This window comes from Limulus polyphemus, unplaced genomic scaffold (assembly GCF_000517525.1).
Source record: "Limulus polyphemus unplaced genomic scaffold, Limulus_polyphemus-2.1.2 Scaffold2639, whole genome shotgun sequence".
Classification (NCBI taxonomy): domain Eukaryota; kingdom Metazoa; phylum Arthropoda; class Merostomata; order Xiphosura; family Limulidae; genus Limulus; species Limulus polyphemus.
Genome location: NW_013668249.1, coordinates 55,683 through 83,041, shown reverse-complemented (window position 1 = coordinate 83,041; position 27,359 = coordinate 55,683). Strand labels below are relative to the sequence as shown.

The 27,359-nt window shown below is 36.7% G+C and overlaps 1 protein-coding gene across 1 annotated transcript in view; it reads left to right on the top strand.

Annotated features, from left to right (window-relative positions):
* LOC106467508 (eukaryotic translation initiation factor 2D-like) overlaps positions 1-27,359 on the top strand; it is a 96,214-nt gene that overhangs the window by 25,212 nt on the left and 43,643 nt on the right. The window contains exon 3 of the mRNA XM_013927867.2: positions 13,340-13,429. Within this exon, the coding sequence (XP_013783321.1) occupies positions 13,340-13,429 (90 nt within the window). The remainder of the gene's footprint in view (positions 1-13,339; positions 13,430-27,359) is intronic.

The following is a 27,359-nucleotide window of genomic DNA, read 5'->3' as shown; positions in this document are numbered from 1 at the left end:
TTGTAAAATCTGAAGAGAACATATAATTTAATAAGTTTACCATCTTATAGTGTTCCGAGATCAGCTCCCCACTATCATTTTTAAGAGGCCCAATCCCCATCCTAACATTTTCCTTACCCGTCATATACCTAAAGAATTCTTTATTGTTTGATTTAACTCTGTGCGCCAACCCTCTTTCATATACAGTTTTTATCTTTAACTTCCTTTTTAACCAGCTCTCTTAATTTTCTGTAGTCCTCCAAGTCCTTATTACTTCCAGTAAGTTTATATTTCTTGAATTTATTATGTTTAGCCCTAATATGATCTCTTAAACCTTTACTAAACCATACTGGCATATTCTGCTTTGTTGCCCTTTTTTTGTGTAGGGAATATGTATGTTCTGTATGCATATCAATTTTTCCATAAATGCTTCTTATATCTGTTCAAGATCCTCTCCCAGCTCTTTACTCCAACGTACAGATGTCTCATTCCATCAGAATTGGTTTTCCTGAAATTTGGAATCAGGGTACCATTCTTCTTCAATTCTACATGTAGTAAAATCCCAAACCTAATAGTGAAATGGTCACTTCTACTTAAATGCTCACCAACCACAGCACTGTCTGTCATATTCACATCAGATGCTAATATTAAATCTAATGTAGCTTCCATCACTAGTTGGTGTATAAAAGTATGCTGAACAATTTCCAAAAACTGTCAGTTTCAAAATTTTTCCAGTCAAACCCATGAAATTAAAATCTCCCATAATAACATCTTTTTCAGATACCATTCTGATCTAATTATACAGTTTCTCATTAACTTCTGCTTTCTGACTTGGTTGTCTATAAGAAATCCCAATTAAGACTTTTCCCTTCATATCCACTAACACTAACCCAAACTGACTCAACCTCAGTGCTATTTTCTTTAATATGTTCTAAGTCAACAGGATGCAATTCACTTCTCACATATAAAACTACTCCTCCCCCTTTTTTCAGTACTCTATCTCTAGTAAATAATCAGTAGCATGGTATTTCAAAAAATTTTTCTCATCAAAATTGTTCAAATCCAACGAAGTCTCAGTTATACCTGTAATATCAAAATCATCAGTTTCCACATCTGCTTTGAACTCGCCAGTTTTATTTCTAATACTTCTAGCATTTCAGTAGTAACATTTAATCATAGATTTTACAATATGTTTTGCTTTATATGTTTTTCTGTCAATTATATTTCCCATTTTACTAATATCGTAGCCCTAATTTAAATCAGCCACTACAGCTGAGTTAATAGCCCTTGCTCTCATGCTAGCCCCTGCCTTGTTTAAGTGTAAGCCATCCATTTCAAAAAGATTAACTTTCCCATTAAAATTATCCCACAAATCCAACCAGCCTGTTTGCTCATCCCACTTACAACTGTAACTTCCCTATCATTTATACTATCATCCCTTGTCATCCCATCTGCTCCCCCCCCCCCATCACTAATAAGTGGCTGGTACTGGTTTCTGATATAAAAAGTTTGAGTATTGGTCAAAGTGATGACTTTCTTATTAATGAAAGTGCATTTACTTTGAATACACAGGCATTTATAGTGATGACGTTTGTGGATTGTACATGATTGATGAGTGTTTATAAATTTGGGAAAGTCCATTTATGGTTTGTCATAAGTTCTGCTCAATCAAGAAATGCTTAGATCTATTTATATGGAGTCAAACTTTTAATGCCTCTGATTTTAAGAGGCCACATGGACTACCTAGCAGACTCTTTTTATGGACCTGCTGGGATTTTGGGGCACATTGCCTTCAGGCCTCCACTAATTTTGAGCCCTGGTTTGATAATGATATATACATCATGCTAGAACTAATAAAATAGTAAATTGATAAAGTTAACGATTACACATTTACTAAGACTGCTTCTGAGGACTTTTAACTTTATCAATGGTCTTCATCTAGTTTGTCACTTTACAGAAAAAGTTTTTAAAATACAACATACAGCACCATATAGATAAGATAATGTATTTTTATATTATGTAATTACTCAGAAAAAATACACCTGAATTGAGTAAATTTGTTAATTTTGATTCATTTGAAAACAAAGTAAAAATAAACTGTGTGTGGAAAGGATGATGATTTCTGAAAACAAAATTGTGTATAAACATGAACACGTCCCTCGGAGCCAAGGGGTGTCTTTACACTACAATTTGTTGAATACTAAAAATAAGTTCAATCCAGAAACTCCCAAAAAGGTTGGTTTTGGATGTATGTTTTTGAGATAACTTCAAGACAAGTTTTCATTTGTTAATTGATAAATTTTTAAGTGAAATACAGCATCCTCAAGTCTCTATACTAGCCTAGTAACTAAGGTCTACCTGCTGGGAGTAAATTCAGTATATGTCAATAAAGCCACATTCTCAGCATCATTAATCAAGCAATTGTCAACCTTTTATGCTTCTGCTATCACCTTTTTATGTTTAGCTTTCAATTGAGATATGAACGACTTTACCTGTGATTCAGTACAGAAGGTTGAAGCATCACGATATTCACCGGTAGGATGAGCAGACAGGAACACTTGATAGCAGCTACAGGCATAATATTGTACTTGGCTTGTTGCACAATATCTATCAAGGTGGTTCTGAATGGCTCCTGAATACCACTGCATGTCATTTGGAGACTTCCATGCTTCTTGTGCTTGGCCATTAAGCTTGTGATGCACTTATGGATTTCAGTCAACTTACCACTTCAATTCATTTTTTGCAGCCCCAATGCTAAAAGAGTGTGGGAAATGCCAATAAACATGCCCATAAAATTTCAATTCAAATTAAGAAAAACTGGATTGGGTAGTTTTTGCTGTGTTTTTTTTTTCAACAAAAATGTACCCCACTGGCTCATGAGGGGCCTATTAAAATTGAATCCACAAACCACAATGAAACAAATATTGTTGATAATGAATTTTGATCATCAAAGGTATATAAAAATTCAAGTTTTTCATGTTATTTTAATATAATTTTGAATAACTGGTTCCCCAAAACTGCTTGTATGCCCCAAAAAGCAACCCAAGACTTTAATATGTTACAGAACTTTTGAAAACAAAACAATTGAGCACTTCATAAAGAATATTTATAAACAAATAAAAGTTTTACATGCAATTTACAGTTTTCCACATGTTTTTCATTACAAAATTGATTTCACCAAAAAATTTATATGTTCCACCACTGGGATTTCTTAGAACTTTTAAAGGCATGCTTTTTCCAAAATAACTATACCAAAATAAATTGTAATGCAATTTGTTTTGGGTCAAACCTCAGACTATAAAGGCTGAAATCTGTTACTTAGTAGAACCTGCAAACTCTATAAACAAATTACAAGTCCTTACTTTTAGTTTCTTCAAAAGTGCATGCCAATCCCATGTTTTCAAATAAAACCAACTCATTGCACCTTTTATACCCTACAGACTGTGAGCCCTTCACACCTACATTGCTCTTAATTATTGTAGTCTGGGGATAAATATTAAAACTATAAATGCAAATAACCTGTTGTCAACACTGTTGAGCCTAGCATTAGAGAACTGAATATATTATCCTATTTTATTGCAACTTTATATTCACTCTGAAGTAATTAAGTTGCTCTTTAAAATATAGAAGTGACAAATAACTAGTATGCAGAACCACTACTCACTCTTGCATGGAGCAAAAAAAAAGATATTACCTTGAGCCAATGTGAAAAATATTTGTACATGCACCAAGCCTTGAATGAAGGTACTGTTACGTCTCTGTATGTCTGTTTGTTAATTTTTCTACGATACAAGTCCTTTCTTAAATAAAACTTGTTTATTCTTCCTCAATACAACTTTGCAATACACTTAATTTTCACAGTTACACACACTATAGTTCACAACAATTCACTCACTTTCTACTGTGCTTGACTCAATTGTCTGTCTCTATCTCTGCCTGTCAGCAACTATAGTTCCGATTTCTGTATCTGCTACCCTCGGTTCCCGGCGACCATAACTGCTGTCCTTGGTTCCCCACTCACTGTCTTCTCTCCCTGTCTAGCGCACTTATATACAATAATACTGCCTCTTCTAGAATCTTCTAGGCACTCAACACGTGCTACCAGCGTCAATTGACTTTCGCTCTCATAACACACTAGCGTTTATCGCAAATCTTCTAGAATACTCGTCACATGACCCCCACTGTTGTAACAGTACCATCTACCCATACACTGTTAATGTGTACTGCTCCAGCCTATGAAATAATCATCATTTCACTTCCAGTAAATCCCATGAGCACTAGCATTTCAACAAAGGCCCTTTTGTTTTTTAAGAATTATAGAATTATTGTACTTATTATTTTAAAGTTTTTAGTGCTTATAATGTAGTCTTTCTTTCTTTTTGTGGTGATAGATTATGTTCAATTTTAGTTTCCATTCTTAATCAAATTTGCATTTTTGGGACACATGTTTCAGAGTCTATGGTAAGGTTTCTCTGACAGTACTATTTCCCATTGTTTAACCCAGTGTATAAGTTTCATTAAGTACTTTCCTATTACATCATTATCAATGACCTAGGCCTATGTACAATGAACATAGGTGACTTTTCCAAAAAGAAAAAGGCTTCATGAATCATCTGCCATTGTTCTGACACTCCTTAATAGGAGTCATGCACTACTATGTGGTGACTGATGGCACTTTGATAATCAGTGATGATACTTCCATAGTGCACCAGATGGTTGATTCATTTCTGGTATTGAATCCAGGATTCCTCACCTCCTGCTTCTATTACTTTGGCTGAGCCTGCACCATCATCAGATGAATTTGACTGTTTCAATGTCTACTTTTGCTTCTGGTTCCTTCTTCCAGACAAAGATTAGGTGATTCTACATATGCCCTTCTCTGCTTTGATCACAAAGGCAAGTGTATCTTGTTTTTTTTCTCCAGTTGCTTTTTTGCTGAATTTTAGGCTACCTTGGTGCATGAGCCTCAATCATTTGAATATCTTTTTTTCAGCTTAAGGATCTATCCTTATTGCTTTTTTTTCTCTTCCTCTCACCTTCATTTCCTATTCACTCAAATTCTTCGCTATCTATTTGCACTTCACCTTCTTTTGAAACCCTTAAATTATGAAACTGTCGACTTTACTGAGGGGAACTTGCACATATTTGTTTTCCACCTTTGCCTTAGTTTTTCTTTTATTGTATCACAGTTAACTTAGTTTCTTTTTTACCAGATATTTTTCATCAGGATGCCTTACTGACATTTGCCTTCTTCACTCTTCTCTTAGGGATCTCTGTGTTGCACCCTTTCTTCATGATGAGCTTTTTTTGGAGGGTGTTTCATATACTTCTGAATCTCAAACTGGTGCAATTTATCCATAATCTTCTCTGCTCCTGTTGGTTTCTTGTTTTTTTTTTACCATAGACTCTACCAGGTTTCTTGTCCCCTAAAACCTCATGTATTTGCATGTGCTTCTGTTCCTAGTCCTCTTCTCCTTTCTTAGGGTTGGTAGTTATTTATCTTGTAGGCAACTTTTGTGTGGAACTACCCCTTGACTTTGGTCTGATAGGAGCTCAGCTTTGTACACCTATGAACTCCCTTTGATCCAGACTACTTAGTTCCACAGCTGCTTTCACAGGATTTTTCCCTGTCATTTCACTCTCCACCTACTTCACCCAATTAGAACAACACTGAACAATTCCTCAACCCTGCTCTGCCACTCTGGAAATTTACTCTCATATTTTTGTCATTCCCATTAAGGTGGGGGGATTGGTGAACTTTCATGGATCTGTCCCACTTAAACTCACTGTGATTATTCCTTGATTCAAGATAGATGGCTTTATTACTCTGATCTGGTTACTCTCATGGGATATAGATGACAAAGATCAATGTCATGGATACATTTCTTTATCTCCCAATTTATCCACCTGTCTTATTTTTCTTTTGGTTCACCTACAATGATTGAATATTTCATTTCAGAGCTCCAAGCTCCTAATGAGATAGTTGCAAGTTTACAGACTGACAACACTATCATCTGGGGCTTGATTCCATGTAATGGACAAAGCACGGATAGTCTATTGGTATAACTCTACACTATAACAAATAGAGAAATGTTTTTGATACTAATATGGTTGAAAGTAATTTTTATCTAAATTTGTGTGCATGGCACTAAAACTGGGTAATTAGTGGTATTTGCTAATTTATTAATCAATAGGCTAGTTGATTAGTACAGAATCTTCCCCCCTTACAAGGAAAAACTTGTAACTTTGTGAACCATTGCATTATTTTAAGATGGTATCTATTAAAATTCCTATGTTTCACCTTGTTTTGGCCTTTTTGAAGTAATTTTGAATTCTTGTTATTTCATCAGGTTGACTTCTTCTGAACATTGCAATTTTACATATTTTGTGAAAAACATATGCTATTTGGCAAAAAGGTTTTAATGATATGAGATGATCTCTTTGCAGAGTTTAAGATGATGCATAAAGTAGAAATCAAAGTTTTACAAGAAGTATGAAAAATGTGTTATTACAAAAAATTTTTAATTACAAACATTTTAAAAATTTTTGTAATTCCATCATTAGCTTAAAACCTACAAAATAATTAACACCTTTATAAGTAAAAATTATGTCAGAAGCTTTAACGTGAGAAATTATTAATACTGACAGAAGATAAGAAAGAACACATTCAAAATATTAATATTCGATGACGAGGAACCCACTTTGAGACTAATAATACTTGGAGATGGCTTGAATGGGCAATAAGGAAACTCTTTAATACAAGTTTAACATAACAGCAAATGTACAATATTTCAATAAGGTTTTGTCATCATCAGGTACAAATAGTTTACACTGACACAGATATATATATATATATATATATACAGTATGGAACAAAGAGGCCACATGACCAGATATTGTTGCAAGACTTAGAAGAAATATCTTGGCACCCTCAGGGTGTTGATTTAGAGTAGGGTTGTTTTGTTCAATTAAGATGGATTCCTTGATTTTCCATTTGCATATGTTTGGTTCTTTGTCTAAAATTACTGTCTTTTTAATAGATATAATATAGTTTTTTGAGTTGTAATGGTGGAAAACATGAAACAGTTTTTTATTGTGTTCTGTGAATCTGGTTTCCAGTTTTTTTCCTGTTTCTCCGATGTAGAATTATAGGCAGTTATTACATATTATTTTGTAAATGACGTTGGTATTGTGAGATTCTAATTAATTTTGTTCAGTAACAATTTTAATATAGGGCTGGGTTTTTGAGAGAATTTGACATTGACAGAAATTTTGTGTTTAATGGCTAGTTTTGTCTAAGTGTGGATTATTCGTGAGCTGGTTCCAGGGACAAAAGGTAAACTGCAGTGTAATGTTCTGTTGTTGGGTTTGTTAGTATCAGTTTTGTTGTGGTGAATGTTGGAGAGTTTTCAACAATAGCTGGTGGAAATTTATTGGTGTGAATGAAGGAATGTGCTTTATGTGGTTGATTTCTTCATCTATGTACTCCATTGAACAGAGTCTTGTGGCTGTGTTTATGAGGTTTTTCAGTGTATTGATTTTTTTTGTGTGGTGTCATGAGTGGAATTCCAGGGGATGTAGAGGCCAGTATGTTTGTTTCTTATGGTGAATTTTGGTTTTTAAACTGTGTGTGTGTGTGTCCAATCTAGCAATGTTGAGGTTAAGAAAATATAACTTCTTATTGTTTTTGTGTTCTATGGTAAATTTGATGTTGGGATGAATGGGGTTTATGAGTTAAAAGAAAGTTAGTGTGTGTGTTCTGTAGAAGTGAAACCAGCAAAAATGTCATCGACCTATCTGTACCAGTATAGTGGGGGATGAAGCGCAGAATGTGTGGCTTGTGTTTCGATCTGGGTCATGAATATATTGGCAAGAACGGGTGAAACAGGATTGCCCATACTTAAACCATCTATTTGAAGGAAATGTTCATTGTTGAAAATGAAGTTGGTTTTAGTTGTTGTAAATTCCAAGAGAGAAGCTAAAATTGTGCTAGGGACATGGATTAACTTGTTAGGGTCATTAATGTAGAGATCAAGTGCAATATTGCAAGCTTCATTGGCGGGGACTTTGGTGAAGAGTGACACAACATCAAAGCTTTAGAATTTAGTTGGTCTAGTGTGTATTTGAGATTGAAGGCATATTTAAAAAATTAACCTGCATATTTTACATATGGTGTGAGAGCCCAGGCTATGTATTTGCCAAGACTATGGTTGAAGAAATCACACTTTTCAGTATAAAGATTCATGCTATCGCTACACAACTTCTTCCTACTTTTGCAAAAGGGCTCTATGTCGACGACTTCCACATCTTGGGTCGGTCGTCGAACATTAGGTTTATCGAGCGGCAGCTTCAGACTGCCCTCAGTTGCTTGTTGAAGTGGTCCACAGCAAATGATTTTACCTTTTCTTTTTCCAGAACTGTTTGCATGCATTTTTGACACCAGCGGGGCCTACACCCCAATCCCGAGCTTTGTCTTGGTGATGTTGTTCTTCCTGTGGTTCCTGAGGCAAAGTTCTAGGGGTTTATTTTTTACTGTAAGGGTATTTTCATTCATCACATATAGCAGCAATGTGTCAAGTGTACAAGGGCATTGAACATCCTCTGTGTCCTCTCTTTCATCTCTTGGGGAGGGGATTAGTGTTCTATGCTCAAGATCTGTTGTGCCCTCATTTGATCCAAACTGGACTAAGTGTCTATGATTCTGCCAGGACCTTGGCCTTGAAGATGCTGGACTCCATTCACCATCTGGGACTTTGACTCTGCACAGGGGCTTTCCGCACTTCTTCAATCCAGAGTTTGTATACCAAGTCCCATGGATCTTCTCTGCCATTTGCAACTTTCTCTACAGTATGCTACCAACCCTTGATCCTTACCACAGCATCCCAACTGGGATTGTGTCTTTCTTCCTCAGTGGGCCATGCTCTTTTAGAATAGACAGTCTGCATCTGCAATTCCTTCTTTTGGCCTTCATATCTGGGCACAACTGGATGTCTTGGGCCTGGCATTGGACGACGTTGCTGTCCCCAATGATCAGCCCATTCCACTGTGGCTTATTACTATCTCCACATGTGACCTTTCCTTGAGTCATCTGAGGAAGGTGGATATTCCCGATTGGAAGTATCATCTTCTCTTTACAGAACAACTTTCTAACCATCCTTCTGATCTCATTTACATGGACGGTTCAAAATCAGGTGACTCTGTAGGCTCTGCCAGGGCTTCCTTTGGCTCGGTAGTTGTTTGCAGGATCCCCTCAACAGTCTCTGTGTTCACTGCAGAGTTGTATGCTATTTCTTTTGCCCTGGATCATGTAGATGCTATGCAGTACACTGATTGTACTATTTACACTGACCCTCATAGCTCTCTACTGGCCCTGGAATCGCTTAACATTAGTTCTCTCCCTATTCTCATTGATATTCAGTAACAGCTGGCCCCAGCTTCTCTATCTTCTTTCTTTATCTCTGCTTCCAGAGGACTCAGGACTCCCCAGTGTGCATTACCCTCCAGATTCTACTAGTGGAGCTAGGGAATCCTTCCCACACACATTTTCCAGTCACTGGGGTGGTGGACAAAGGCTTTTTCTTGAGAGTATTGGAGAAGAGGGTGAAGTTGAAGGCACTTCTACCCGAGTCCATGGATGTTTTTCCCAGATGTCAGTAGGAGTGGCACCAGCCTACGTGGGAGCTTACTTGTAATAACAGTTCAGATTTGATGCTCGGCTCTCAGGTTGGAGTGTGCATGGCTCTTCTTTTTTGATCAGTATCGGTTCAGTATATTGTTCATGGAAAGAGGTCCTCTATCTCCTCCTAATTCTCGATTGGCATGATCCCATTTTTATCATGTGATAGATGATTTATCGGTTCTGTTCTGTTCTTCATTTCCTCTCTCCAGGTTGTCTGACACAGTTCTGCATTTTACTTCCTTTATTTACCTGACTTTTTGATGGTTATTTCTACAATATTCTGTTACAGTGCAAATTTTTCAAACCTTTCATATTTTCTCTGGTCACTCTCTTTTCTTTCTCTAGTTCTTAGGAACCTCATTTTCCTCATATAATGCCTCTTTTTCTTGACTGGGACTATTTTCGTTTTCAGGGCTGTTGTATGCCTCCCATAAGAACATTTGGCCACCTGTTCTCTATATCATATTTCTCTTGCTGGAGACATTGCTCTTATATTTTTGCCTTTGACTCATTCCTCATTCATAACAAAAACAGGTTTACATTCTTTTAAGGTTTTTTCTTATTCCCCAAGAAGGATGATTGTTTTTTTATGTTTTTTACAATCACTTTCCTTTCAATTTCTTCTCTAAATATTCATTCATGACAACCACCTTTCTTCTTATTGTGACTTACCTCCTACCTTGAATAGTCACGTTAACACTTTCAAATGGGCTCGGTCAATTTGACTGCTCACATGATCTATTTGTACTCCTTTAAATTTGTTATAGATTTAATACTTATAACTTTCAATATAGTGGGTATATCTTCATGAAATGTGGCAGCTTTTCAGTTAATATTACAAGTTTTTCACATACAAAAACTCATATTTCTTAGTGAAGTATTTTTAATAAAATAAAATAAAGGTTTGTCCATGAATATATTGAGTATTTGTTTTGAATAGTCCATATGCAAAGTAATTTTCATGTTGAAATTAAAAATACTTTTCCTCATCTCAAAAATCTCAAATTTCCTTTGTGTAATCCATAAAACCTCCTAAATGCATTTCAAACATGTTTTGTTTCATTAAAACTTTATAGTTTATCTGTTAGTTTTTCTACCCTATCTCAAAACAGGATCGGTCAATTCAACCGACCTCGTAACCATAAAAAAAATTGAAATAAACCTAAATTAACCTAATTTATAACATTATTCATCTATTTATTATTACCTTTTGTTGTTTTATTGCCCTTTGAACTGTATCTAACTACTATTCTCACCATTATAAGTTGTAAATCACTCTGGGAATGTGCAGCTCACATTATGCTTTTGATTTACATTACCCATAAGCTGCTTGCATGTGTGCCTCGTGAACCATTTGATTATATTATTATTATTACAACTTAATTTACCTAATCTAGTCTTAAATAACTTAAAAAGATCCATATTTTTAGATTTTAATTACTTTTACAATAGTATATTAAGAATAAATATGATAAACAAGAAATAAAGTATGTACCTAATCTTTTTTCTTGCTGTCGGGTTTCGAAGAGAGTTAACCCTAATTTTTGAGATTATAGATAGTAATGCACTTAGTCATTTTTATATAATTAAATAATGCACCAAAGAATATAGACTAAAAACATGCAAAATGGAGACAAATTCACTTACCTCTCAAAACTTTTCTGGTTTTCTAACTATGTGACAAGGACTGTTATAAATTCATCCAAGCTACTCGATCACTTTCCCATAGGAACAAATCTTATACTGTGAGTGAAATTGACAATATTCTGTTCAGAATAGAACGTTATACAATGCATCATTTGATAGATGAAAATCTTGACTTTCTATTGGTTATATGTAATTTATAATGAAACATACGAGAGAACTATCAACAAAATGTGACAGGTGGTGTGGTAGGAGGGGTCTGATTTTCTATTTGATAGCTCTGTAATCAAACAAAATTGAAGGCTATAAAAATTATGGTTTGTTTGAGCAATAACGATTTTATAGAGAGTATATTATATATAATTTCGTACTTTTTTGAGGGATGATGGATAAAATAAAGATGCTAAGACAAAATGTGTCACGTGGGTCACGATAGTGGAAATTCAGGATTTTCATAAATATTGCCTTGTAGAATTAGGAATTTAAAACTTGTATATTATTAAAATATGGATTATTAGCTAAGATATAATGCTATTCTAATTGGTATAACATAAACAAAAAGTGGTTTAATAAAATTTTGAATGTAAGACACTAAAATCTTGTGTAATGCGCAGTAAAGGGTACCCAGGGCAAGAGGGTTAAACTTGTCTTTCATCTTATCTATTCCTCTATGGGAGTTGACACTTTTCTTATTGTCTATGCATTTTACAGAAACTGAAATCCTCTTTTCAACTGTCTTGGTTTCTTATCCTTCTTGGTTTTAGATTAATTCTAATCTGCTGGGGGGTACTACAGTTTCCACTACTCCAGTTGATGGTTTGCTATTCCTCATCCAAAAGGTTTTCCAGTCTGGGGGTACTACAGTTTATCACCACTATAGTTGATGGTTTGCTATTCCTCATCCAAAATGTTTTCCAATTCAAGACTTCTCCTGATGATCAAATCCTTATGTTATTTGGAACTTTGGTGATAGTCACTTTCGATACTAATTGATATGAACTTTTTGGATCATTACCAATATTGAAAACTTTACAGGAACAACACTACCCAACATATTCCTTTGAAATTTCTGAGCCCAAATTTTAATTATTCACAGATATTCCATAGCACATATGATAGATCTGTTCTGGGAAATTGTTATATTTTAGCCTTCAACAGAACTTACAAAATCATGTTCTGAGAATGTGGGTAGCTCAAAACCTTCGTATAAGCTTCCTGTACTTTTTCATGTGTCTTTGTGCATTTAGACAGAAGTACAATTGTTACGTAGCTCAACAGATGGGTGGGACATACCAGCTCTTTTCATGAAATAAATTAAAATAGTCATTTGGAAAAGTACTAATTCCATCATTCTTTGAGCTTATCATTTTGCAGAAGATCAATTTTCATGCCCAAAGAAAGTATTTCCTACAAAGTGGTCTCTTTTTACCAATCTTTTAAGCTGAGTCTTGAATCTAGCAACATTAGATATATACACCTTGATCCAGAATTGCATAAGAAACTTTTTATTTACTCATTTTTCACTTGGAGCCTTGATAAATGTGTTAGATAAGTTTTTCAAACCCTTTCCACTATCCCAATTTATGGCAACTTTGTTTTGGCTGGCGCAGACTATGTTTCTTCTGTTGCAGCTTTTACATTTGTAATTTTTAAGTTTTCTTTCTAACATCAAAACCTCTTCTGCATCAGCCAGAACCTTGCTTTTACATATAAAGATTTTCTGGTTAAATCTTCACACAGAATCTTCCTGATCTGTTTATTAAAATGACAAAGTAGGACTTCATTTCTCATCCATTAGATGGGTTACCAGCTCATAGAGACAGTCCATTTACCAATCAAAGTGAAAGACCTGGTTCAGGTGATGTATACAACATGAGATGTATCTTTATTCCCTTCATTTCTTCATTTACATGCATCTCTTTTTATCAGCTGATTGTATAATTGTAAGTTTTAATTAGTAAATTTATTTGATTTTTATTACTGATATGAAAATGTCACATTAAGTGAAAAACATCTGATTTTTCTCTTCCATTTTAGTAAAGGAGCTGCTGTAGCTGCTAGTGATATCAGAAAAGTCTTGACAAATTATGTTAAGTCGAATAACTTGCAAGATTCAGAGAATCAAAGGTAAAGATTTTTTAAAAAGTACTTGGGATTCTATGGAGATTGATTTGTACATCAATATTATTGTTTTATTCTTTTATCAATTTAAAAAATGCCTTTTCTTAGTTTGTTTGTATCCAATTTTGCAAGGAAAACTAAACAATCATGGATCATTTCTTATTTCTGTAGTTTTTTAGTTTTTCTATTTGTAAACTTAAAACAGTTTTTTGGCCAGTTTGTATTTTTTGTTTTTATTTATTTTTTCTGGGCTTACCAGCTTTTTGGTGTAATATTCTTGCATTATTTCCACTCATAAGCCTTTTATTGTATGCTTTTTAATGCTCTCAACATGGGCTTGGCCAATAGGACTGACTACATGACCGATTTGTACTAGTTTAAAGTCTTTATAGATTTAATACTTCTAACTTTCAATATAGTGTGTACGTCTTCGAAAATTTGGCAGTCTTTCAGTTAATATTATAAGTGTTTCACATTCAAAAAATCATAGTAAAGTATGTTTACTAAAATAAAATAAAGATTTGTCCATGAATATATTAAGTATTTGTTTTGAATAGTCCATGTGAAAAGTAATTTTTCATGTTAAAATTAAAAATACTTTTCCTCATCTCAATCTCAAAAATCTCAAATTTCCTTTGTGTAATCCCTAAAACTTCCTAAATGCATTTCAAAGTATTATTAAAATAAAACTTTATAGTTTATATAGAATCGGTCAATTTGAGCGACCTTGTAACCACCAAAAAGAAAAAAATCCAAATTATCCTTTTTTTCTTTCTAGAATGACTTCAAATTGTAACATGAAACTACATTTGTTTATCCTAAGTAGCTCTAAGTTCGTAACAGTATACATCTATTTATAATTAAAGTTTATTGTTTTATTACCCTTTGAACCATGTATAACTACTATCCGCACCATTATAAGTTGAAAACACTCAGGGAATGTGCAGCTCACATGACGCTTTCGATTTACATTACCCACAAGCTGCTTGCATGTGTGCCTCTTGAACCATTTGATTATATTATTATTATTACTACTTAATTTACTTAATCTAGTGTTAACTAACCTGAAAGGATCCATACTTTTACATTTTAGTTACTTTTATAATTAGCCAAAGAATAAACAAGAAATAAAATACTGGACCAATCTTTCTTTTTCTTGCTGTCGCTTATCGATGATAGTTAACCCTAATTTTATATACTAATGATAGTAATGCACTTAATAATTTTTATTTAATTAATTAAAGTGCCAAAGAATATAGACTAGTAACATGCAAAAAGTAGACAAATTCCCTTACCTCTCAAAATTTCTCTGGCTTTCAAACTATGTGATGAGAGACGTTACATATTTATCCAAGCTAGTCGTTTCTCACGGGAACGATGTTGTTACTCTGAATGAAAATGAAATTTAACTGTTCAGAAAATAATGTTGTAAAATACATTTGATAGATGAAAATCCTGACTTTCTGTTGGTTATAGGTAATGTATAATTAAACATAAGAGAGAGAGTTATTAACAAATTCTAAAATAGAGGATGTGACAGGTAGCCGTGGCAGGAGGGGTCTGATTTTCTATTCAATAGCTCTGTAACCAAACAAAATTGAAGACTATAGAAATTTTTGTTTGTCTGAACAATTAATATTTTATAGAGAGTAATTTATGTTTAATTACCTACTTTTTTGGGAGGTGGTGGATAAAATAGGGAAGATGACATGCTAAGAGAAGATGTGTCACATCAGTTACACAAGTGGAAATTGAGGATTTTTTTAAATGTTGTCTTGTACAATTAAGAACTTAAAACTTATATACTATTAATATATGGATTATTAGCTAAGATTTTATGCTATTCTAATTGATATAAAATAAACAAAAAAGTAGTTTAATAAAATTTTGAATGTAAGATGCTAAAACCTTGTTTCATGTGCAATAAAGTATACCCGTGGTGATAGGGTTGAATAAGTTTAATAAAAAGACTTTGTATTCTATCAAGTATATGTAAAATTTTGAGATTGCTTGAATGGGTAAAGAATAAAATTTTGTTACAAGTCTTTTTCATTGCCCATTTAAACTATCTGGAAACTTTGTCTCAAAGTGGTTCCTCATCATTAAACTTAAGTGCATGTAATATACCTGTCAACCCATTTGGGTGACTATATGTATTTACAATCACAAAAACTAATGATTCTCTAAAATTACCCATAGGATTGCACAACAAACTCATTCTTTCAGTCAATGTGACATTGGAACAAGGTCTCAAAAGAAAAATGTCAGTTGAGGCTGCCTACTGCTGGCTTTTAAATTTTGCTCATACAGTACCATTTTTATATGTTTGTTCACATTGTAGATGCTGATGCTGTAATTTTTACATTGCAATTCCATATTGCCTAACTAGCATAGTTTTATTCCAGACTGAACTTTGAAGTTACCCTACAAGACTCAATTTTCTTTGAACTTGATTATTTTCCCATGACTTTTGCTTTCTTGTAGGGAGTTACCATTTTGGATGAAGGAAGTTGTGATGATGATATATTCACTTATGTGCAATAATATAGTGGTGTATCACAGGAAGGAATTAAAAAGGACAGTAAATTATAACTATATACCAATATTTTATTTCACTGAAAGGGAACAAAAATAAACTGTTATTGAATTAGTAAACAGTAATATGGCTGTAGGCTGTCTAAACTAATAAATAAAAAACATAGTAATTATAGTTAATTTGTATTATTTGATAGGTATTATGCAAGTAGGATTGTTGTGAAAGTAAAAAAAAGTGTTGATGTATGAATTGGTTTATACTCTCTTAGTAAAATAATTTATAAACAATTTTAATGACAAGAGTAAACATCCATGTTTCAGCTAGGGCCAAAATTAATTGTTTATAATAATCTTATATATAATGCAACCATGATATCTGTCCAAGCATTCATCTGTTTCCCATTCCCCTCAAGGTGGATTCCTGTACCTGGTGAGGGGACCTCCCAGAGAAGGTTCTGTACTTTCAGTTTACCTCCTTTGGGATCTGAACATCCACCCACATGTTTGCCTTACATGGCATCCTTTGAAGGGGAGGAGAGGATTCTGGTGGTTGAATGGTGTCTGGAGCGCTGCAATACACCACTTTGGCCTTGAATTTCTGTAGATGGGTGGTCTTGAGGTGCCCCTCCCCCCTCAGGGTCAATTGGCTGGTCCTTTTTGGGCTAGAGTCAACTGATTACCAGTGTTGAGCATTCTCAGTGGGTTTTGTGGACTTTATTTCTGACACTGGTGTTTGAGTATAGTAATCATGAAGCCCTGGCATTGCTGCAGTGTCCTTGTTTGGCATTGTCATACATTCTCTTGTAGGACTCCGTGGTGGGAGTATATTGTGGTTCCCCCAAATCCAAATATAAATAAATAATAAAGAAACATCTCATAGGTAAGCGACCATGTCTCAAAGACTCTGAACAGCACACTCCACCCCATTTTGCACCTGTACCTTATTTTATCATAATGCATACTTTTTTGGACAATCCTTTAGGGCAAATGTCTCCCTTTTTTTATTCAGAAGGGATTAGAGGGGCTTGCCGGTTCTCCAAAGTCAGTCAAGAAACTACATTCTGGAGACATCCTGGTGAAAACATCTAGACCAACACAGTGAACTCCTGAATTCAAAAGCTATTGGAGATATACCTGTTGAGTTTACTCCCCATGATTCTTTGAATTTCTCTTGAGGAGTTATTGTTGAGAAGGATTTGAAGAACATCCCCAAGTTGGAGATTCTTGCTTGTTTCTCCAGCCAAGGAGTTTCTGCAGCGAGATGTATCTCCACTCATAAAAAAGGAATTGCTGCTCTTATTTTGACCTTTTTATTGCCATGACCACCTGCTTATGTGAATGCAGGTTATCTTAACAGTAGGGTATGGCCATTATATTCCTAACCCTCTTTGGTGTTTTCAGCATCAGCAGTTTGGACATTCAGAGACATCTTGTAGTAGTTCTTTGATGTCCTCGTTGTGGTGGCAAAGACCACGATGCCTATGTGTGTCAACTGGACCCTCACTGCATCAATTGTAGTGGTTCTCACCCCTCTTACTTTCGTTCTTGCCCTAAATGCGTGGAGGAGAAAGAGGTACAGCATTTAAAAACTGTTAATAACATTTCTTATCCAGAGGCTCACAAGTTCTTGTCCCCTGCTGCATCTCGGACATATGCCGCTGCACTGTGCTCCCTGTCTCCATCAGTCTTTTTCACACCAAATGAAGAATCTTTTGCCCACTGTAGATAAATGACTCGACAAGCCCATGTCTACTCCTTTCTCTGTCAGTTTTTGATGTCTGCTCGGGTCTTTCTTCAGCTCCAAGATGCAGAACGATTATTCGTTCATGACCTCAGTTGCTGGAATCCACATCTACTAACAGAGACCTGCCCATATGACCAGGGGCAGGATCCATGGAGGTCAGTAGACCTCCTTCTAATAAAGAAAAATGGTGTGTTTGTAAACAGAAGGGTTCTCTGCCTACTTGTTTTCCACCTAAGTAAAAATGGTCACTTTGATACAGTGGATCTGTCGAGGTTTCCATTCTAACCTGGATTGATTGATTGATATCTAGCATCCCATGTGTTTTACAGTCACCTTTCAGCAGTTTTCTTTATATCGGAATGAAAGGTTGTGGGATGGACAAGTGCATGGAGGGGTGGCATTGCTGGTCGACCAGTACATGTGCCCACCTTGTCTGTGCCACTCAATACACCCTAGGAGGCCATAGCAATTCATATCTTTTTGGTTCATACCATCACTGTTCTCTTTACCTGTCTTCTGGGGAGACTTATAATTAGTCGTACCTTGATGCTATCCTCAAACAGTTGCTATCTCCCTTTTTCATCTTGGGAGACTTTAATGGACAAAATCTCCTCTGGGGTGGCACTGATATTGATGGGAGAGGTTGTTCTGTGGAACATATGCTCTCAGATCATGACCTGTCTCTATTCAGTACTGGTTCTTTTACATATCTTCATGCACCTAGTCAATCTTTTACTGCTATTGATATATCTATCTGTTCCCCTTCACTTTTCTCTCGTTTTTCTTGGAGGGTTCACAATAACCCACGGGGCATTGATTATTTTTCTATAGTTTTGAGGGAAATTGGTCATGGTCAATGCTACCCAACCCGAATGCCATGGTGGAAGTTGGACCAGGCTGACTGGCTCTCTTTCATCTCTATCTCGGAAATCGATCCTGCTGTTGTTAGTCTACCATCTATTAATGACTGCGTGGAAGCAGTAACTGATTGCATCATTCAAGCATCTTTTCATTCTATACCTAAAACTTTGACACGTTTCCCACAGTATCCTCGTCCATGATGGTCTCCAGCTTGCCAGCAAGCACAGAAGGCTCAGAAATGAGCCTGGGATGCCTTTTGAAGGTATCCCACTCTTTCTAACTACATTGCTTTCCAGCGGACCCATGCTCATGCTCAGCAGGTCAGACTTTAAAGCCAAAAGGAATCTTGGATTAAGTTTACATCTAGCATTTCTTCTATCACTAGTTTCAAAGTGATATGGAACAAGATTTAGAAGGTAAATGGAAGGTATTCTTCCCATCCCCTTTCCATCTTGCTCTTCAATGGCCAGGAAGTTCCTGATATACAGAGCATTGCCGATACTCTCGGTGAGAACTTTGCTTATCTTTCCAACACTTCTGTCTCTTCCATTGCTTTCTTGGCCATCAAGTCTTGGGCAGAGCGATTGCCTCTTTCCTTTCAGGGCCGATCGTCTCCACAACTATAATTGCCTCTTTACAGTAGTGTAACTCCAGCTTGCTCATTTGCCCATTTGGATTAATAATTTCTTACTCGACAGGCGATTCCAAGTCTGAGTTGGTTCGACTCTTTCCCATTCTTTGACACAGGAACTTGGAGTCCCTCAGGGCTGTGTCTTGAGTGTCACACTTTTTAGTATAAAGATCAATACTAATACTCCCCAACTTCCTTCCACTGTTGTAAACAGGCTCTATGTCAACGTCTTCCACATCTTGTGTCAGTAGTCGAACATGAGGTTTATTGAGTGGAAGCTTCAGACTTCCCTCAATCATTTGTTGAAGTGAACCACAGCAAATGGTTTTACCTTTTCTTTTTCTAAAATTGTTTGCATGCATTTTTGCCACCAGCGGGGTGTTATGCCCTGATCCAGAGCTCTGTCTCAGTGATGTTGTTCTTCCTGTGGTTCCTGAGACAAAGTTCTTGGTGCTTATCTTTGACTGTAAGATTACTTTCATTCCTCACATACAGCAGCTATGTGTCAAGTGTACAAGCGCACTGAACATCCTTCATGTCCTCTCTTCCACCTCTTGCGGATCGATCTTCTATGCTCAAGATCTATCATGCCCTCATTCGATCCAAACTGGACTATGGGTCTTTGGTCTATAGTTCTGCCAAGACCTTGGCCTTGAAGATACTGGAACCCGTTCACCATCTGGGGCTTCAACTCTGCATGGGGGCTTTCCGCACTTCTCCAGTCCAAAGTTTATACACCATGAACTTCCTCTTAACTTCTGCTGTTTGCAACTTTCTATGCAGTATGCTATGAAACTTTGATCTTTAACACAGCATTCCACCTGGGATTGTGTCTTTCTTCCTCAGAGGGCTGTGCTCTTTCAGAACAGACAGTCTGCCATTTCTACCTTTGGCCTTCATATCCAGGCACAACTGGCTAAATTGGGTCTGGCAATGGATGACGTTGTTGTCTCCACTGATCAGACCATTTTGCTATCGCTAATTGACATCTGCACCTGTGACCCTTCTTTTAGTCATCTAAGGAAGGCAGATACTCTCGATTGGAAGTACTTTCTTCTCTTTGCACAACATCTTTTGAACTATTTTTTTATTCCTGTTTATACGAATGGTTTGAAATCAGATGACTCTATTGGCTCTGCCATGGTTCATTGTGGCTCGCTGGTTGCTCACAGGACTTCCTCTATAGTTTCTGTGTTCACTGCTAAGTTGTATGCCAGTTCTTTTGCCCTGGATCATGTAGATACTATGCAGTACACTGATTGTGCTTTTTACACTGACTCTCTTAGCTCTCTACTGGCCCTGGAATCACTTCACATTAATTCTCACCTTTTTCCCATTGATGTTCAAAAATGACTGGCTCATTTTTCTTTATTTTCTGTTTCTATTCTATTTTTCTGTATACCTGGCTACGTCAGTACTCATGGGAATGAGCTTGCTGACACTGCAGCTAAGTCTCTCTGCTTTGATGCTGTCCCATATATGGACTATGGTCATGTATTCAAGGCTCGGCTTCGTGCCAGTTGCCAACTGACTTGGTATGAGCATCATGATAACAAGCTTTTCCAGATTAAACCTTCTGTTGCTCTTTGGCTGTCTCATTTCTGTAAGGATTGGAAGAAGGAAGTTTTCCTGGCTAGGCTTTGCATTGGTCACAGTTTTTAACTCATCATTTTCTTTTATCTGGGACTGATCCACAAATGTGTGGCCTTTGTGACACTGAAGTCACAATAGCCCAATTATATTGTTGTGCCATCATTACGACTGTGAGTGGTGGCACCATTTTAGACATGTCTTTGGTGATAGTGACCAAATTGATTATATTTTAAACTTTTATGAGGCATTGGCTATTTTAATTCTATTTGAGTCTTTTATGTGACTTTTGGACATTCTTTAGTCTTTAATTCGATTTATTTTTACATTTTATAAAATTTTACTGGTTGTTTTGTGAAGATAGCCTAGTTTTTTGCCCCAAAGAATGCCAACCAACCAACCTGTTTCTCATTTGAAAAGCTATACACGCAGGCATAGCTCAACATTCACTGTTGAAATGATGGGAGAGCAGGCATTAATAATGTTAATGCCAGATTTTATTCAACACTAAGTTGTTAGGAATTAATCACACTATCATTCACATTTATATTCAGCAACAAATTTCAGCCCTTGGCTTCTGCAGATAACAAACTATGGGAAGGAAGGAAAACAATGGGGTCAGAGAAGGATGTGGATGATAAGGAGGTTATAGGTGATTCTTTGATAAGGCTTATGGATAGGAAAGTCTGTGGAGAAAATATAGAAAAATAATCAGATTATGCTACCCAAGAGCACAATGTAAGGATATAACTGACAGAGCAGGAGATATAATAAAGGGGGCTAGTAGAGATGTAGTTTTTGTGGTGTATGTATGGGATAATGATGTAGGGAAAGGTAGGTCAGAGGAGCTAATTAATAAGTACAAGAGGATGATAAAGGCATTTAATGAAAAAGGCCATAACTTAATTTTGTCAGGGATACTGCCTAGAAGTAACTGTGGGGATGAAGTTATAAGTAGGTCAATAGGGCTAAATGTTAGGCTTAGTTTAGTATATAAGGATGAGCAGATTGGCTGGTTGGACTTGTGGGATCAGTTCAGTGGAAGAAAGGAACTTTTTGGAATGGATAGTGTTATGACAGTGGAAATTACGCGACGCTGGGAGTTTCTAGAAGGATCGTGTCTTAGCGGGCAACCTCACAAATGTCCCAGCGTTTGCTAGATGCAATTACAGGAAAGTCAACAACAGTGGCAAGAAGTACAAATGGAAAACATTAGTAAATTTCAAATTGAATTAGATACATTAAGGAATGATTTACTGTCTTTTGTACAGGGAGGATATATTAACCATGGATCTAATCAGCCCCAGACAACAGGAAGCCCCTTTCAGACCCCGCAGCTAAACCCTAATGCAGACATCTTCAGTCCTGTCAGATTCCAGACATGAGTGTTAGCAATAGAGGTGATGTACGAAGGAAGCCACAGGAATTCGATGGGAAGGCACCGTGGGAAATATATAGAGCACAGTTTGAGCTCCTGGCAGAAATGAATGGATAGACAAAGGAGCAGAAAGCAGCGTACCTGGCAACGAGCCTGAAGGGACAACTATTGGAAATACTTGGACAGTTGCCAGCAGACGACAGGCACAACTATAGAGCACTGGTAGCTGCTCTAGAGCTCAGGTATGGAACTCAAAATCAGTCCAAAATCTACAGGCATAGGTTTAGTGTGAGCGTCTGTGCTAAAGGGGAGAGCCTGCAAGAGCTGGCACAGGATTTGGAAAGTATGGCACACAAAGCCTACCCAACTGCACCACACGATGTACTCAAGTTGTTGCTGAGGGATCAGTTTGTAGATTCCTTGGACAGTCCACAACTGAAGATACAAGTAAAGAAAGCACTATGCAGGATGCAGTGGCCAGAGCTCTTGACTTCGAATCCTACGTTAAATCCAGCACAGAGGTACCAAGGTTGATACAGTCATCAGGATTCAAGGCCAGAAAAGTTCAGCTTTCAGAGAGGTTTGAGGGACTTTACTGGCACTGTAACAAACCTGGGCACAAGAGAGCTCAATGCCGGCAACTTCAACACAGGGAAGATGCCATGGCAGTAGAGGCTGCTACCTAGAAAGGTTTTTGGAACTGTGGAGAACAAGGACATATGAGGAGCCAGTGTAAGAAGAACACGATCAATAAGTCAGCCTTGGGGAAACCAATAGTGGTTTGTGTTGAGCGATGCCTACCAACCCCCATCGTGAAAGTCCCAACAGCTAAGTGAAAAATGTCAAGCACACATAGTGCTTACGTGACAGGAAAGCTGGATGGTCAAAGGTGCAGCTTTGTCATAGATTCTGCATCTCAGCAAACCCTTGTGAGTATCAAGATGTTGGATCACAAAAAAGTACCAGAAGCCATACAGAAGCTTTGTGGTGTGACAGGACATTATGCAAGGTTTTGGGGACCAGTGTGGGTAACTATTGAGCTCATGGGAATGAAGGACAGACACAAAGTATACTTGGCTGACATTGAAGACCAATGCATACTAGGGTTGGACTACTTACCACCGAGGAAGTGTGTAGTTAATTTTGATAAAATGATGTTTGGGAACAACAAAGGCCAAATTCCAATAAGTGTTAAAAGAGAGGTTGGACTAACCAGGTGCCATCAAGCTGAATTCAAAATGACTGAAGGAGTTGATGATGATGAAGTGGAACCAAGTATAGACATTAAAGCAGAGCAGGAGGAAGACCAAGATTTGAAGCCAATAATTGATTTTCTAAAAGCAAGTGTTTTGCACCCTGCTTGGGAAAAGGTGTCTAGCTTAAGCACTGTAACAAAGAAGTATTGGGCACAACGTGACCAGTTGAAGCTTGAAGATGGTATTCTTGTCTGGAGATGGGAAAGTGATGACCTGGCAAACAGTTATACCGAGAAAGTTACTGGAAGTTGTGCTGCGTCAATCCCATGATAGTTTAACAGGAGGACATATCAGAGTTAAGAAGACATTGAGTCACCTACGGCAGAGATTTTGCTGGATAGGTATGAGGCAAGATGTGGAAGAATGTGCTCCAATGAAGTTATATCAAGTTGGTGCACCTATGGAATGAGTAGCCATTGACATTGCTGGTCCTTTGCCCCAAACTCATGCTGGAAACAGGTACATTTGTGTGGTGATGGATTATTTCTCCAACTGGCCTGAGGCATATGCAATACCAAATCAGGAAGCTACAACTGTAGCTTCGGCTATTAGTGATTTCTTCCTCAGATTTGGTATGCCATACGAACTGCATTCTGATCAAGGCCGTAACTTTGAATCAGCTGTGTTCCATGAATGCTGCAAGTTGTTTGGAAGGACAATGCCACTTCACCCACAGTCTGATGGGATGGTAGAAAAGTACAATTGGACACTGGGACAGGAGTTGGCAAAGTTTTGTAATAGCCGTCAAGATGACTGGGATGTCTAACTCTCTCCACTGTTGATGGCCTATAGAAAAGCAGGGCATGAAGCCACTGGCTACACTCCAGCAAAGCTGATGCTTGGTCGGGAACTTTGGTTGCCAGTAGACCTGATAACAGGACGCCCACCTTACAAAGAGTTGCCTGAAAATATGTCAGAGTTTGTGAAAGTGTTATCTGAAAGGATGGATGATATTCATCATCAAGTGCATTCAAAATGAAAACGTCTGCTGATTCCATGAAGCTATGTTATGATAAGAGATCTACTGAAGTCAGCTTTGTACCAGGAGAGAAGGTGTGGTTGTATAAACCCAGGAAGACCAAAGCGAAGTCTCCTAACTTGTCTTCTCCATTGTTAGGCCCATATGATATAGTGGATCATCTCTCAGACGTGACTTTTCGAATAAAATGTGGTCGGCGAGGTAAGCCAAAGGTGGTGCATGCCAACAGGCTTTGACATTATCACTGCCCGGGACATTTCAGTTGGAACGAAGTGAACAATGGAACAAATGACACTGCTGAAGATGTGTCACCTGAAAAAGCCACTGTTGAAGAAGAAACTCTACCCGGTTTTAAGAAGGGAACAGTGAAGCCCTTAATGAAGTTACAACCACTGATGTGACTGTTACCGATAATAGGACGTTTCCTGATGGAATAGATGAACCCCACATGAAGCAGACACCACGAGACGGAGACCAGTACGGAAGAAGATACATCCTGTAAAATTAAGAGACTTTGTTGTATTTTAATTTTTGTTTGTAAATTCTGTACATTTAATTAAGTTATGATTAATTATCTGTTTATTTAATGTAAGTGGCTATTGTTTGGGATGAACAATACTAAGGAAGGGGCAGTGTTATGACAGCGGAAGTCACGAGACGCTGGGAGCATGCATGCTGGAGTTTCTAGAAGGATTGTGACTTAGTGGGCAACCTCACAAATGTCCCAGCCTTTGCTAGATGCCCTGTTTTTTAGGATATATAAGCCGGAGATAGATTGAGGAGAAATAATTGAGATAATCGAGTCAAGTGAGCAGTAGGCACCGTAAGTAAAGTGTGTGAATTTCTGTGAATTATAGTGTGTGTGTGTGTTTATAAAAGTAGTTAAGTTTAAAGTGACTGTGGAAATTAAGTGTATTACAAAGTTTGTAACGAGAAAGAATAAACTAGTTTTGATTAAGAAAGGACTTCTATCGCTGAAGTTTCTCGTAAAGAATTTTTAAGGGAAATTATCAAACAAGCAGATACATAACAACAGTTTACATTCAACAAGCCCCTCATGAGTCAGTGGGGGACATTTTTGTTGAAAAAAGCAACAAAAAATGCCCAATCCGGTTTTTCTTAATTTGAACTAAAATGTTTAGAACATGATTGTTGGCTAAAAAAGAAGGCATTTCCAGCACTCTTTTAGCATTGGGGCTGCGAAAAGTGTTAAGGTGGGTGAAATTCGTCCACGTATCACAAGCTTAATGGCCAAGCACAAGAAGCATATGGCCAAATGACAAAGTTATTCAGGAACCATTCAGAACCACCTTGGTAGATTTTGTGCAACAAGCCAAGTACAATATTATGCCTGTAGCTGCTTTAAAGTGTTTCTATCTGCTGATCCTACTGGTGACTATCGTGATGCTTCGACCTTTCCTACTAAATTGCATGTGAAGTCATTTGTATCTCAGTTGAAAGTGAAATGTAACAAGGTGATAGCAGAAGCATAAAAGGTGGACAATTGCTTAATTAATATAACATTAATTAATGCTGAGAATGTGGCTTTATTGACATATACTGAATTTACTCCCAGCAGGTAGACCTTAGTTACTTGGCTAGTATAGAAACTTGAGGATGCTGTATTTCACTTAAAAATTTATCAATTAAAATATAAAACTTGTCTTGAAGTTATCTCGAAAACATACATCCAAAACCAACCTCTTTGGGAGTTTCTGGATTGAACTTATTTTTAGTATTCAACAAATTGTGGTGTAAAGACAACTCTTGGCTCCTGAGGGACTTGTTAAATAAGATAGGGGCTGGCTTGTTTGCTACAGATATTAACACAGCTGTAAGGGAAGTTTAAAACTAGGACTAGACAGTGCTGAGGGCCAGGATAAACTAATTGCAAAAAGAATAAGAGACAGAGAAAAGTTCAGCATAGGAAATGAGTATAGAAGTAGTTATAAGGGTAGACTTAATTGACAATTGTAATGCTAGAAGTATAAGAAATAGAATAAAATAGCACTGGTAGTATTGGAGTATTTTAATATAATGAAAATAACTGAAACATGGTTAAAGGCTGTTTAGTAGGAATAGAGTACTAAAGGGGAGGGGGAAGTGGTTTTATATGTAAAATGTGAGTTACATCCTGTTGAAGTTGAGGACATTAAAGATAATAGCAGAGAGATTGAATCCATTTGGGTTTCTATTAGTGCATATAAAGGGAAAGGCTTTTACTGGGAATTTGTTGCAGACCACCAAATGATACTGATGCAATTAGTGAGAAACCTTACAATAATTATGGGTGATTTTAATTTCAGGCATATAGATTAGGAAATGCTAAAGTCAAACTGTTCAAGATCATTTTTTTCACCAATTAGTCAAGGAACCTATCAGATACAATGCTATTTTTTGATTTAATGTTAACTTCAAATTTAGAAATGATCGAGAGGTTGGAAATTGGGGAACATCTGGGTGCAGGTGATAATTGTTCTATTAGATTCAATGTTTTGCTTCATATGGAGATAAGGAATAATGACATTTTGGTTAAAAATTGCAAAAAAAAAATCAAATTTTGACAGGATCCCATAAGAATTATCTGTTGTGAATTGGGCAGTTAAGTTATTTAGAGACACTGATCAGATGTGAAAAAATTTTAACTGTCCAAGGTAAACATATTCCTTATAGAAATAAAAGGGTAGCTGCAAGTAAATATCCAGTTTGGCTCACAAAGAGCTTAAGAGATAAAATTAAAGAAAAGCATCACAAATTGAAGAAATTTAGATTGACTGGTATGACAGGAGATTTAGAAGATCAAGAAAGTTGGGGAAACAGGAAAGTAGGATATCAGAAAGGATTTATGATAAAAGGTTGGATGAAAATGTAAAAATTAACAGTAAAGATTTCTTTAAATACATTTACTTTTTCAGCACTGGATCAGTCTCTGGCACTGGCCTCCTAACTATTTTGTGCTTGT